We start from the raw sequence: 15,866 nt of genomic DNA, 5'->3' as shown, positions 1-15,866 counted from the left end.
TTTAATACGTATTTATCAACCTCTAAATAATGTGCTTACAGACATATAAGTCAGGGTGCAGCCCTGCAATTGCTTGCTTGTGTCACTAGCTGGCGGACGGGGCTCCACTCGAGAGAGAGCCCTGCAAGTAGAGGGTGTTTGGCCTACTCTTCCACGCTGGCCACCCACCCCCCCCCTTGTGTGCCGCTCGCACAACAGCACACGCCCCAAAAATCTATCGAGACTACACGGGGGTGTGGGATCTTTGTCTTTGTGGCGCAGCTGGATTTCATGGATGAGCATGAGGAGTTTCAGCGCCAGGCCTCCTTCCGGCAGTCTCGCCGGCGCTTCAAGAGGATCACGCACGACGGCGCCAGGCAGACGGTGACGGACTGCCCCGGCGAGCCGCCCGAGGCCAAGCCACCGGTGCCCCTGCCGAGCGTCCACTACGTCCCGCACGCCCCCGCACAGAGGCTGTACTCCACGGTGAGTGCGGGCGGACGCGCTCGCTTGCTACCGCGTCGTGTGCGCGTGTTCTCGCATGTGGACGTGTTCTCGCGAACGCTGAACGTGCCTGCGCGCGTGCAGGAGTGTAACGCGTAAGAACTCGCAAAACCCGCGCACAGGTGCGCGCACGTCCACGGGCGAGCGCACACGTGCGAGTGTGTGAACATTGCGCGATCCCTGGTTTGTCGCACGTGCGCACCCATGTGGAACACAGCAACACCGATGTGGCTGGCGATGTCACGCGTGTGATTGTCCCAGGTTTTGTGTCCGCCGAGGCCACGCGATGTGTCGTAGGCTTGCCAGCCGGGCAGTCGTGGAACAGACCCATGTGTCACGGGATATTTGAACGCGATGACTGGCCAAAAGCACCGCCTATGCTGCCCACCTAAGCGGCCTCAGCGCGCCGCTCGTTTTCGCGAATGTCACTCCTCTGCCTACCACCTCACTCGCCCTCCCATCTTTCCACACAAATATAATAGACAAAGGCAAAGATTCCCCACGTAGCCTCTCAGAGACGAATGGGGAAGTGCTGTTAGCGCGCACATATTAAAGTTGCATCAGGGGGTGCCGTCTTTGTCTCCCCAGTGCTGATGCTTAGAGACCTCGCCAGGAAACTAATTTAAGGCTGAGTCGACCTAAGGGGTTCAACGCGCCGGGCGCTAACCACTAGACTGCCGCCACCCTAGTACATAAACACAACCGTGCACGTGCGAATGTGGTCTGGTACAGACAGATATGCCTGACTCATGTCGGCATGTCCTCGGCAAAGTGTGCAAAAGACAAGACAAAGGTGCCCCTTATAGCCTTAACAGACTGTTTGTGGCAAGTGCGGTTCGTGAGCGCCTATGAAGACCGGCACGCGCCGACCGCCTTTGTCTCCCCACTGGCGGTGTTTGGGAGAGAACGCACACAGACACACACACACGCTCGTGCAGGCAGATGTTTGAGACAATTTAATTCATCGGCTGGCGAGAGCTCACCCCTCCTACTGCTTTGAAGTCGGAATGAATGAATTCACAAAGTGGGGACCCGTTTCCGAAACGAACACTTGAATGGATGAAATAATGGGAAAACAAAGCTATTAAATGAACGAATGAATGAGGACGCTTAGAGCCCTGCACGGCACAAGCACTTGATTGAACGAAATGGGCACGCGGTTCATTTAATACTCCTGGCCTGCATTGCAATTCACGTGAAGTCATCGGCAACAGAACGCACTTTGCTGCAGTAGCACAGCCTGTGCACGATGTGGCAGTGTTAATCGGCGAATGATGGATTTTCGTACGCGCCAATGAAGTGGCGGCAAGCTGTTAGATGATCATCGAACGGAATCTCTCATGCAGTTAGTCGCTCATGGGAAAATTACTGCGCGATGCAGCAGACAGCCGGGTACGTATTTGGACGCGCAATGGAAATTACAAGAATTTAGAATCCACACCTCTGATTAGCGTGGTTGGCTACGCAAGGTGCAAAAGAAGTTCAGCATACATATGCACATGAAGCAATGCACATTAGTCCAAGTTTGTTTGTCCTATTTGTCCTGTTGTTTAAGTCGGCGATTATTCTACCATTTGCCTGCGCAATTGCGCGACTAACGAGGCATAAACTAAAATATTTGGAAGCACTTTAAACCCACCTCCGTTCCCAAGAGTGCCGCTGGACGGGAGGTAAGGGTGACGTCATCGGCATCGTCAGCCACCTCACGCTTGGCGTGGCTTCTAAGGGGGTTTCCTGCCTTCAGCAGGCGGGATGTGCGGGGGCGCCCGCTACGTTTTAAAGGGGCAAAAATAATAAAAAATGTCTGATTAATCGACTCTCCATTGTAGATGAATGTGACTCAAATTTGCAATCGACTAAAAATAAGTTGCAATGAGGTCTCGTGTGATCAGAGCCATTATTTTGCCGCTATAAATGTCCACGTGGTAAGCCACTTCGTTGAGCTATCATTTGTGGCCCAGGTCGCTTCTGAAAATGAAGCTTTTAGCTCGATGACCTTTACCGAGTAACAATGAAAAATTGTTCAGTTTTAATTTGTATTTTTTCAGTGATATCCTTACCTTTCCTATACTTAGCACTCCTATCGTGTTTTTGTATTTGTTTGTTGTAACATTATAACCTGCCCCTACTGCACATCTGTGAAGAAGAGCTTCATAGCTCGTCAGATTCCTCCAGTTTAAATATGCTTTTGCGCAATGGATGGATTCATCTTTATTTTTCTGCCGTCAATGGGATTCGGTAGTGGTCTCACAATACTGTTTCATCGATTAACATTGATTTCTTCAGCCCAGGATACATGCATGGAGTCTTGCGTGTAAGAATCAATGTGTGTTTGATTCGTATGCAGCACAGCATTCGGCGCGTGAATGCCGTGCCCTAGGTATCGAGGCCAAGTTCCCAGGGCAGTTGTTTGGGGGGTGGATCGAAATTAAGAGGCGTGGTCATACGAGAATGGCACGGCTTGGGAGACCCTCATCCAGCAGTGGATAGTTCATGGCTAGCGATGATGGTCTGGGTACATGATGCGTTAACATTGACATCCCCCCCCCCCCCCACAGCCACTAGAGGCAATGGCGGAGCCAGGATTGTCAGGTAGGGGGGGCAACCCCTCCAGCAATGAGACATGATAGAGGAGTTGTTCGTGAGTAAGGACTTGTCCCTTGCTTTTTATTCGACGCGTGTGCGGCGATGGCGCAGCCATCGATCGAGGGTCGCATTCGAACCGCGTTGTGTGATCGGCATCGCTGCTCGCTGAAGGTGAATGTCTTCAGGGAAGTCGTGTACTGTATACGCAACTGCGCACAATTCTGTGAGTCACTTATAACTGCTTTGCCTTCATTTATTGCCAATTATGGACTATTGTTCTATCATCTCATGGAGTCCCTGGTACATAATAATATGCTACACAGTGGCAGTGGGGGTCGCAAAATGCCGATTTATTACTAATAAACCCTAATGATCCGATCGAGATTAGGGATTTCGATCGGATCATTGGGGGGGCGTGTGCCCCCCCCCCCACTGGCTCTGCCAGTAACTAGAGGCCGCTGTTTTCACCGCAACGTGAAAGAAAGGAATGCATGCTTGAATTGGATGCCGATACATTTTAAAATTACAATTTTTTAGCGACTTAACGGTGGGGTTGTGTGGATCGTGCAGACATGGAGCCAGTAAGGTAGTTCCTGTAGGAGGCCGTATAGCAAGTGGGCTCGTGCTTGACTATCAATCGCCTTCTACGTGAGGGTTTAGTTGACTCGCTCTCAGTTTTGCCACATTCTGTCCGTGCGCATGGCGATGTGTCCAGGAGCTCGATGTCAGGGTGGTCCGTTGCTGGCCGCGAGGAGGGCTCTCCGGCGGAGATTTCGCGTGGTGGTTTTTGTCGCGCGAAAATGTTGGCACTTGACAAAAGGGGGCATTGTCCAATGTCACGGAGATGGAACAGTCTCGAATTAGTCTTCAGCCCTCAGTGGGGCTCTCCTGCCTAAATAAAGATATAAAAACAAATCTAATGAAGACAATTCAACAAAGGATCACTGCTGAGTCTGCGATGAGATTTCTTTCGGCGTACTGTAATGAAATATCCCGCGAACGGTTATTATTAATCTTTTGTCCAGTGTCTAAATAGGCCTTACGATTCTAATGAGTTTTGTCATATCGTTATTAATTTTATTGCGTTTCGTTAACGTTTTTGAAAGGGCTGGGGGTGTTTCTAAAGGCACATGCGTTTGCATTAGAGCGGACATTGAGATATAAATGTTTTTCAATTAGATGGCTTCAATTGGTCTTCACCCCCACACTCTCACCTCAGTTTTCCAGCGCTATGTTTTACAGACGACTATCGTCCGCAGTATCTTCATAGTAGCGGCGCGATGTTGCTACGTGGCCTTAACCGGTTCCATGATTTGCGAGTACCTTTTCATAATTCGGGACCATGGTCTCCTTATTTTTTTAATCAGTTGACGAGATCTTTAATATCCAACTGTGAAGCAGGCGGCACGTATTTATTGTTCATGCCCGCACCTCCGATTAGCACGGTTGGCTACGTACAGCGCGAAAGAAGTTCATCATACATACAATACAGAATGCAGTATTAACCAGGGCGGCCACCTGGTTCGAACCCAGAACCTCTGTAACTAGCAACAAACGTGCGCGCCCACTCGCGTGATGAAATGGCTTCAGTCATTTCAAAGCTGCGCACCGATTCTACTCCTGTGTATGATGGCAGCAATATTTTTAGGAGATTTCATGCCAACGTTTGGAGTCAGGTGCTCGCCACGAGAGAAAGAATTCGTGTCGTTTTGCTGTGCCTCCTCTGTCAGCACGGACCACGGTGGGTTTACCGCGTGGTCCGTAGTTTGGGTTGCATGGCCCCTCCTATTACATTCCAGCGAGCTTTCTAGGCAGGTAAGGCAGATCAAGCATTGTCCTCTAAAGCTGAGCCCAACTCATTTTAGAAACAAATCGATAGTGGGGCGGACGTTAATTATTTACAGAGATATATTTATAACTGGCATGGGACTTTTGTGGCTGGGAAACTGCACATTAAGGTACAGCCAGTTTTGGGCCGCTCGGTATATTAACGATAATCGCCTGCCGAATTAGGTGGGGTTGCAGCTGGCCTGATAGACCAGCTGGGAGATGACAAGTGCAGATCCGAACTAGGGGTCAGTTTCATTCGATCATCAGCAACATCATTATCAGCGTCCAACATCAGTTTCATCATCACCATGATCCCTATCATCATCAGCATTGGCAGCATCGGCATCATCAGCTCTAGGTAGGAAAATTGCATCACCTGGGTAGACTGTACATTTGGTATGAAATGAACAATGATAATTCAATGGAGATGCTTGTGCTTATAATAAAAATGTGGATTTTCTTACACTCGGGTTGTAATCACCAACATAGTTGAACACTGCTCGATGAAAGTTTGAGTAGACTGAAAATATACAACATCATCATCATTACCATCAACATTTGCCATGGTCTATACACTGCCGGACGGAGACCTCCTCACACCGTAGACATCATTCACGATCCCGCGAAGCCACAATCCATATCGCTCTTGCAGGTGAACTGGCCTCATCCCTCCATCTCCGCAGTAGTCATCCTCTCCAGGGCATGTTTTTTACCTTTGGCTGCCACTCTGTTATACATTTCGCCATCGACCAAAGACGATCACCACATCGCACACTTTCAGATTCGCTTCTGCGAGCCGACTGGAAACACCCTTCCTTCCGATCTTTGGAATCTACCTGGAGCTATGCACGTTTAAATGTAGATTGAAAACGTATTTGTTGTTTAGAACTGCTGTTTGTGTTTAGCTTGTTGTCCTTCCCCCTACGTATGGTGCGAAAGAAGCTCAATACACTAGTTTGTTCTCCTTTAACGCGGTAGTTCTGTTGCTCAAGAACACCGCGTTATGGAAAAATCGCGTTATAATCAATAATATAGGGTAAGGCACAGCGTACAATGAGTGAGGAGTGGGAGTCGCATCTAGAAGCATCCAGCCACATCCCCGCCTTGTGTGATGTAACGCTGAGGCAGCCGCACGACTGCTTATTGCTGCTCACGCGACGTAGTTCTCAATCGCGTTTTATCCAATTCACTTTGTGAAAACTACGTGTTATAGGAGAACAAGACTCTACATCCGTGCATCCATCCGTCGGCCAATGTCTCTCTTCCACCGACGCGTCCGGCCCAAGCCCGCTTCAGCCGATGCGATGTCTCTCCTTGATGTTTGTCGCTTGATCCACGTGCTCCTCTTTCCGCCCCTCCGTGTAAATTGCAAGCAAAGCATCTCTCCGTATTTCTTCGCCACGCTTTTTTTTTCATCCTTTGATCCATTTCCTTCGTCGGCGTCGTTGAATACATGAACATAGGCCCAACGTAAACCTCTCTATGCGTCTCACAATTCACGTTTTATTATGAACCAATTACCACTTGCGGGAATATAGAAATTAACGTGCACGGTAAATTCTGCCCCCCTTTTGTACCATCGTGTAATGTTCCGTGATCGCGAAAAGAGGCCGCGTGCGTGTACTCGGCCTTGCAAGCTTAAGTGACATGCAGCAGCAGTGATGTAACCTGCTGAATTGCATTCGTGATCGCGATTAAAGCCATTAACCGCCCGGGTTAATGGCTGTAATCATGACCTTGCAGAGGAGGCACACAAAAAAATAACAAAACAGCAAAACAATCCCCCATTTCTCCTGCAAGGCGACGCTAGCCGCGCGCCCTGTAATGTTCGGCGCGCTGGACTTGCGATCCCGAGGTCGCTGATTCAATCTCCATCTTCCGGTGGCGCGTCGGTTAAAAACGATGACGCTAGTGTCTTAAATCCACCCCCCCTCCTCGTCCACCACCACCACGCTTCTGTTCACCCAGCGGTATGAATGGGCACGGCACAGTTTAGTCGATGGGCAAAGTCGCGTGTTTGTGGTAGGTGTAAAGTGTGGGCACTCCCACCTCTGCGAAGATGCCTGGTCAGGGTGAAAGGGTAGGCCCTTCCGCCAGCAGTAGTCTAACCGAGACATTGCAGGGCTGCACCTTTACATCGTGCTATGGACCACGAAGGAAATTGTTGGCGGCGAGCACCTATTAAGGCCAGCGTGATAAGTAATGTCGTAGTTTGACTAGCACCATGCCTACCCGCCTTTGCTCCACCAGTACTGGTCTTTTACACATCTCCAAAGCTACAAATTTGAGGCTGAATCAACCTAAGGGAGTTCCCAAGATAGGTTCAAATACTGCACGTCCGGTAGTAGAACCTCTATGGCCAGGGTTAACTGGACGAATGCATCAGTGCTTCTCACACACGTTAACAAAAACACGCGCAATTTGTATTCTCGCACAGGCTGCATTTTGCAGAAAAATGTGACATTTACACAATATCCTGCGCAATGCCCGCACGTTTATCAAATGAACAGATGATGCACGGCTATTCTGGGCTCGCACTTTATTTAATTATGATCTCAATTATTCTCAATTACTGACGTTGCTTCCATGTGAAAATTTACAATGTGCAATGCGCGTCATACTTCCTGTGCGTGTGTTGGCACGCGCCTGTAAAGCCGGCACTCTGGAAGCCACGCTGATGTGATCACATTTTTGGGAGACACTCGGATATGGGGTCGGAGGGGTGGGGCGGTGACGCAAGGAAGACGGTAGTACAGCAAGTAGGTTGCTGATTATACATGTGTGTGCTCTCCTCTCATGCGTGTGGGTTTTCTATCGGTACTCCCGGTAACCTCCAAAGTTGTGAAGCCGTGAGGCGAGCGGCCGTGGCAACACTGCTGCACTGTGGCCGCCTGTAATCCGGCGCTGTGGAGGCAACAGGGAGGGTTGGTGAATCGCCGCACAGATGCTGATGAAACTCCCTTCCCGCGGGTGTCAAGGAGACGCCGTAGTATCGACAAGGCTCAATTATTGTAGCTCGCCGCTCTACGGGACGTCTGGCAAAAAAAATAACCAAGCTGCAGCCGTGTAGGACTTTCTTTGGCACGTGTCGTGACGGGTACTCGCAAGATCCGACCGTGTCCGACTGAATTGGCTTCCAGTTGCCGGACGAATACGTTATGAGGTCGCATTCATTACAGACAAAGTGCTTGCCACATCTCATCTGCCGTACAGCATTCTGGGAGAGTGCATAATTTCAGCATTATTGGTGCAACACGAAAAAAACTCTGTACCGCTTTTTGGTATTCCCCGTCTCATGAGTAGAGTCTGGCCAGGCTTGAATCAATGCTGGCGTTCTACCAGATGTTTATAGGAGCGGAACCCTCTCTGTTCTACATATATTATCACCACATATGTCTTTATAGCCTAAAATATAAGTTTCGTGTTATTATCTGTGTATTTTATCCGGGCCACTCTTGCCCACTGGATAACTGAAAGTTGACTAAGTAGTGGTGAATTGGTCCAAACAGGACCCTTCTAAAAAATGGTTCTTTTAGACTTGGTGAAGGATTTTCAAGCACATAAATGGCAATTCGTTGTAATAACGTTCAAGTTGTAGACATTAACGCGCTATTAATGTATGCCATGAGCAAGATAAGTTTATCCTTGAGCTACAGATTAGAATCTGTGTCACTTTTCCACCAGACGTGGGTTGTGAAACAATAACTGTATTTATGGCATTAAACAATCAGTCTCCTAGCGGTGACTGGGTTGGCTCAAAGGTCAGAGGGTCAGAGTGCTGAGCCGAAACCACTGAGACCCTGCATTTGAATTCATATTTCAGCCGCCTGTGATGAAACTGGGTTCTCCAGTTGTACCGAGTTGATGGTCTCAGCCCCGGTCGCAGAATAACCACGCAATTGACGTTCCAACACTCTCTCAGAGCGAGTTCTGGATGAAATTCGTCATCTCCTAACGCGATGTCGAGAGCACAAATTGGAATACGATTGCGGAGGGCAATAAAAAACCGCAAAAATAACTCTTTCCTGCCAGAGATTGATTTGTGCGAGGGTGCCTTCAGTTACGAGGTCGTACTCGTTGGACGGTAATTGCTTGCCTCAAATGAACCACAATACCTTGCCGGTCTCGTCAAGGAGTATAAACCATAACATGAACCATAACGCGAACTCCGGTCATCCTCGCAGAAGCGGCTTTTGGCTAATCATCAAACAAAGTCGGTCACCGCATCGCGCACTTTCAGATGCGCTTCTGCGGCCGGATGGAATGCTCTTCTCTTCCTTCCACTATTAGGAAGCCACTGGAGCTATGCACTTTTGTATATAGTTTGAAAACCCATTTATTTAGGACTGCTTTTTGTGTTTAGTTTGTTGTCCTTCCACAGCACCTCCGATCAGCATGGTTGGCTGCGTACATTGTGAAAGCAGTTCAACATCCATACATGTTTACAATTTCGATTTAAAGCTTTCGTGACTGCAGGGATTCATCTTCTTGGTTCTTTCGGTAAAGTCACGTAGAAGGGAAGTAATAAAATAATAAAAATAAAACATAATAAAATAATTCTCACGACGTTTCGGCTACAATGCAAGCAGCCGTCTTCAGGTGAAGACGGCTGCTTGCGTATTTTATTATGTTTTATTTTTATTATTTTATTACTTCCCTTCTACGTGACTTTACCGAAAGAACCAAGAAGATGTTTACAATTCTGACGGCATCACAACACCAATGAGCCTCCACCTCCTCTCGAGAGTTGGTGACTAAATTTGCAGCCTGCAGCTGTATGTGGCCATGTGTCTTCTCAAGCCTTGAGCACTGGCCTAGGCACGTGAGCAGCCATTAATTCTGTGACAATGTTATTTGTGCAGTCAGTTGAGACCGGGTGCAGCTATCCAATTCCCTTACTAATGAGAGGCTCCTTAAAGCACAAGGGGGAGGCACATTTTTTATTTATTTTATAAGTTTAAGCTCTAGAGCTTGAAACTGGGACGCATGGTGCTAAATGAACGAACGTTCACTTTGGCTCTGAGTGAATTGTGGAAATTCCACATTCCTATGGCAATGACCAGTTTTTCCATAAAACAACCTTTGTTCATTTCGCACAATGTGCTACTTAATTTATTGACCCTGGAGTGGATGACGGCCTGAGCCAACCCCTTAAAGGGATTTAAACAGATTTTTCATTTGTGGATTTGGCACTCTACCACAGAGCAACTGGGCTGTTCAAATAACATTTAACATAATTCCAATGCATTTATATATTTGAGTCCTCTCTGCATATGGATATGTGATGTAACGATCCTAATAATGTTGTTTTAACCAACTTATACTTATTGATCACCTAAGCCAATTGTGTGCAAGCCAATATAAATATTATTAAAAACAATTCCCAACCCATGTTAATTATTCCTAAAAATGTCTGGACGTATGCTTTCACGTGGGTTGTTGGGATTGCATTTCTCCACGTTCGTGTATGTCCAATGCGTTAGTGAGCTTGCATTTAAGTCCGATTTATCCCTGCCTTCGAAATAGCAAATGCAATAACTTTGGCGCAGAAGCCCGCCAATGTCCTCTTGTAAGTGCGGCAGGGGGCTGTGTTTTTCCGGAAGTGTTTGCTCAGCCAGAGCACGCTAATGGATTGCGCAGATTGATTGATCGTGGTTCTTCCTGTGTTATGGCTTTTTTTCTTGTATTTGTTTTCATCCTCTCTTTCCCCCCTCCACCGTCCTCCGCTCCCGGGCAAAAGCAGTCAACACGGCTGCTTGACTTTTTGAGAATGGGCATGGCTATGAAATATAAATGACAGTGCTCAACCTGAATTCACTGATAGCAAATCGATGTCAAAGGATTAGGTGGCTGAAATTGTAATTGAGGCCCCTGTGATGTAGTGGTTAGACTGCCCGACTCGCAGTCAGAAGGGTTGCGATTTCAAATCCCAGCTACGGGTGGACTCAGTCCCATTATCTCACCAAGGGTAGATAAAAAAAACAAGTACCACTTTATGGAAATCCAACAATGGCCATTCTTCAGAGAGAGCCTGCTGGCTTCTTCCGTAGACATGCTGAATTCCCTTCACCGGCTAAAGCCCCCCCACCCCCCCAATTGAGATGCGAACCGCTCGCTTGAGCTGAGAAGCTTTGCGGTTGACTGCTCGACGTGCCAGCAGTGTGATTTGTTGGCTGCATCTCTCCAGCGAAGCCCGGTGAAGTCCACGATATAGTCGGGGAATTGAAGAGCAAATCGTTGCCGGCAATTGTTACCGGCAATGCATGTTACTCACGAGCAGCAATGGCTAAAGAGTGAATGGGTTCCGTTTTGCTAATGAATACTGTGTTGGTTGAAAACTGCGGTGGATGACAAATGATCGTTCTACAGCGCACAACAACCTCGGGTCGTCACGTGACCTCGGCCTGCTGCGATCTGATTCGACTTCGCTATCTCAGTTGCCCACGGAGAGGAACGGTGATGAGAGTTAGCCAAATTTCAGTGACTATTATTGTTGTTGTTTACAATAGAGAATGGTACGGCACATACTACTGGGGAAGATGACTGAAAGCCCTTACTCTGCTTTGACGTGGTGCATCATGGTCTGTGGGTCTGGTTGGCAATTGGAAGGGTGACCACCATAGCAACATCGGTTCTCTCTGGGCAGTTGTCATTTGACGATCAGTTGGGGACAATCTCTATCCCGATCTGTAATTCAAGTGATGTGTATCATTGTGCAGCATTATCGGGTTCTGTATTTTATAGACAAATGTATACTTCAGGTGAAATACATTCAATGAAGATCCTGCCTCCAATGAGAAATCACATGGCAGTCTTTGATAGGAAGGGTAGGTTTTGGATTTAGTGTCCTGCCTGAAAAGTCTACTTCTTCCGACATTATTGAAGAGCACATGGTTGTGTGATCAGAATAGTAGAAGTTTAATGCAGTGTAACAGAAAAAATAACTAATTTTGTTTTTTGGTATATAATTATATTTAGCTGCCAATGAGCGAGCGAGCGAGCAAGTGAGTGGCTGATGAACATTCTAATGATGTTCTATAGAAATATTAAAAGGCTGAAATTTGGCGTATAGTTGAGTCGATGCTTTTAACAAGAAAAACACATGACCAAAATTGTAATGTTTTGGGTCCTCCAGAGGTTGGAGGCCAAAATAGTTTAATGTTATTGAAACTATACCAAGGTATGTTTATATCTGGGGTGACAAGCAAAAAAAAATGTTTAAGTTTTTTACTCTGGGCACGAACTTGTAAGTTGTAAATTCAAGGGTGATGCATTCTAATGACGTTATATTTTCAATGACAAAATTTTTTAAGGTGCTAATTATTCGACAGCACCTCTCTAATGTTGGTAACACCCTGTAATTCCGGCGCCGTGGATTCGAACCACATCTCTCAAAGTAAACACATGGCGTGGGCAAGATGAGTGGTAGGCAGGTGCCTATTCTTCCACGGCGATGAGGTTGCTACCTTAACCCTCGTGACCCCTCTTGAGGGCCGAGCGCGTGGCGTGTGCGGTGCGCGGTGATCGCCATACGGCTTTTGGCTATAGCCATCGAACAAAGGCGGTCGCCGCATCGCGCGGCGCTTTCGGATGCGCTTCTGCGGCCGTCTGGAACGCTCTCACCTTCCGTTATTAGGAAGCCACCGGAGCTATGCACTTTTACATCTCGGTTGAAAACCCATTTCTTCAGATTTGCTTTTTGTGTTTAGCTTGTTTCTCTTATCCCCCCGCACCTCCGATTAGCACGGTTTGCCGCGTACGATGCGAGAAAAGTTCAACATACGAACACACATACGTGTGAAAACGGCCGGAAGCAAACGGTGGCCCGTTACCCCCCGCGCAGCCCGCCCACGCTCGCACCTTCGGTCCGGCGTGCAGAGAATTTCAGAAGACGAACGAAATCGCGGCACGTGTTTATTTTGTTTCCCCCGCGCGCCACCCTCTCCCCCGTCTCTTGACTGCTTCACAGCCACGCGCGCTATCTTAATGCGATCGCAGTCACCGTGTGTTGCGTTGGGAGATAGAGTGGTGGCCTTTCGTAATGTGGCTGCGTATCGAATGGATGGCTTCGTAATAAGGAGGCATTATATCGTGCATGAATCTGCCACCGTTCTTGCGTGTACATTTTTAGCAGGGAGCACAATGGCAGTGTGCATATATTTTCGTCTGTTTGCAAAAAAAAATCAATTGGCGCTCGTAATAAAATGCGACGAATATCATTTTGTTCTAGTTTTATATGTCACAAATCTAAGTACGTTTGCGCTGGCATGTTAACATGACACCTATTTCCAAAATAAATGGTTTGTATTACAATACGTGTGCTGTACACCTATAATGCTGTACAATATGATTTTAGAACAAGTGTATGCAGTCTGCTCACCAACAGGGGTGGCACTTATGTCCGCACACGCGATTCGTTCTGGACCTTTCTCCACGCACAATACCATATTTAGTATTTACGGTGTTGCACACAACACGGCACAGTGTGCAGAGTAAATCTTTGGGGGCTGACGTAACACGAAGATGTGTTGAAACGAAAACACTTGAAACCAAACACAGCAATGGGATGTCCTAAGAGCAGCAGCTGAGGATCTGTCACTTCTTATCCAATTATGTGACTTAGTGGCGAGTGGTCCTTTTTAATGGATTTCCAATGTTGACATCTGACACCGCGACATACGCAACTTTTTCTCAGGTTAAATGCGCCGGCGGGCATGTACGCGTGGAAAATCGTTTTCCTCCGTCGGCCAAGGAATGGAATGGGTCTGAGAAGAGCGAGTTCGTCCGTCGAGGATATGGAGCGATGGAAGTTGGTCCACGTGCAGCAGCAGGCGCGCTTAGGTGCATTATTACATCGCCGAATCGTGACAAGTGGCAGCGGCTTTTTGGGGGGGGCAGGCCTTCATCCAGCAGTGGATTGATCGTGGCTGATGATGGATGAACGTGCCCTTTGTTTGTTTATTAAGTGTTGAGCCAGCTGGCCAGGAATGAGCAGTGACGTTGCCCACTCTTCACCCAGGCAACCAGAGACCACAGGCTTAGGTGTTTTTAAAATACTTTTTACGAAAACAACGGACAATTAAATATATATCTAAGAATGCACAAGTATAAAAAATAACAAATATATTATTCAGAAGAAAATGTACAATATTTTTTAAAATTCAAATCTTGTCTTTCTCTGCATTTTCTTTGTCATCATATGTGCCACCACTTAATTATTGGTATTAAAATTCTGCATTCGCACACATTGTATACAATATATTTTGCGTACAGGTGCAATTAAATTGCATATCCTTTTGTGTACATTGAAGTAAAACATTTCAGTTTGATAATATCTTACTGAGAGATTGTTGTTTTTAATTCGGGCATTAACATAATTCACTTCGGTTCATTTTCGTCGTCTTCCACAACCGCACACTTTCGTGAATTTTGGGCAAATTTCGTCTCTTCGATGATGCCAAAAATCTACACGGATCGAATCTCATCTTAAAATCCTTAATATTTCAGATCATCACCTTCTTCCGGTAGTGGCTTGACAACAGGTTGCAAATGATTGTTTGGGTTACAGTAGAGTATCATTCGGTGCTGTCTTGCTAACAATGCATGTGGAGTGTTGTAAACGTGCGTGACTTTCCTCGAGAATAGAGAAATAATATCGAACATTTCCATACAGTACCATTGTCTACCTTGCCCTTACGGCATCCAGGTATTTTTTTTTCTTCCCGTTTACCGTTGTCATGCTTTATTCCCTTGCGTAAAATAATCCGCTCACTCCACGTGCAACGCTCAAATATGTGCAATCGCATCCCGGGTGCCCGTTTGCTCGTTCATTCTTCTGCGTTCAACCCGCCGTGTACATTGCATGAAAACTGCCGCACCGCAGTTTTGACATTTGCAAGAGAAAGCGCGGGGATTAAACGATTACGCAGCTCTGCAGGCTTTTAGGCATGTTACGCCTGCCGGACAGTCCATTATTAAGGGTGACGTCATGTTTTATTTTAATCACTCGAGCCTCTGATTTTTTTCTCTCTCCTCCTTTTCCCCACCCCTCTCTTCACGGTCGATGTTTTGCCGTTGCCAACAGCCAATCCGCTTAAGCCGGGATCTTGAGGGACGTGGCGGTGGGAGGGGAGGCATGCAGGCAAGGGAGGGAGAGGAGTAGGGAGAATACAGAGAGAGCGTTGCTACGACGCAGAGCGATGGGTACGGAGAGCAGAGCCCGGTGACGGTCCAACGCTCGCGATGCTGAGCACAAGAGGACTCTGAGCGCGGGGGTCGGTGGGTGGCGGCCGGCGAGCGGCCACGGCAGCAATTTTCCTGCCGACGTCGTCCGGAGTTGCGGTGCATTCGCGCTCCCGTGCGGAATTCTGCGTCCGGAGGAGCGCAACCAAAGCAACGGCCGACCCTGCGTTGGCGACGGACAATGCGCGTTAAAGCCAGCGTCCAGCACGGCTGCCTGCACCTGCCCTCGTGCCGCTTCAGCAAGGGAGAGGGGAGGCTTTTAAATTGAAAAGGGATAAAAGAGAGAGTGGGGTGGGGGGGTGGTAGCGAAGGAAAAAAAATCCCGTCAACGTCAGAATAGTTTTTCTTCGCTGTTTTTTTCATCAGCCCTGCTGTCCGTGTGGAAATGGCTTTTCTCATGCGTTGCTATGCCAACTGTCTGCGACCGTGGTCGTCAAAAGTAAGCTTTATCATTTTTCCACGCACATATCGTCCGTTTTCGCCGCGTGAATTTCGGTAACGAGAGCGGGAATGGCACCGGGGCACGATTTGTGCGTGTGTCGCTGTCGTCCTGGTCTCTCCGCTGCCTGCGGCCCGTGTTCGTGTTCGTGGGGGTGCCTGCAAACGGCTCTCCCGGTGTGTTTTCGCGTCCTTGCCGCGCGTTGTTTGGCACGGTGCTTGTCGTTTCGCACCACGTACCACGTGGGCTCAAGAATTCGAGGTCTCGGCACGCGGGGCGAAACGTT

General features: G+C 47.8%; 1 protein-coding gene across 1 annotated transcript in view; it reads left to right on the top strand.

Annotated features, from left to right (window-relative positions):
• Window positions 1–15,866, top strand: part of LOC133354458 (rap guanine nucleotide exchange factor 2-like) — a 221,226-nt gene that overhangs the window by 103,366 nt on the left and 101,994 nt on the right. The window contains 1 exon segment of the mRNA XM_061571308.1: window positions 262–465. Coding sequence (XP_061427292.1) covers window positions 262–465 — 204 coding nt within the window.

This window comes from Lethenteron reissneri, chromosome 47 (assembly GCF_015708825.2).
Source record: "Lethenteron reissneri isolate LAM-NWPU_2019-01 chromosome 47, ASM1570882v1, whole genome shotgun sequence".
Taxonomy (NCBI): Eukaryota; Metazoa; Chordata; class Hyperoartia; order Petromyzontiformes; family Petromyzontidae; genus Lethenteron; species Lethenteron reissneri.
This window is presented reverse-complemented; position numbering and strand designations above follow the sequence as displayed.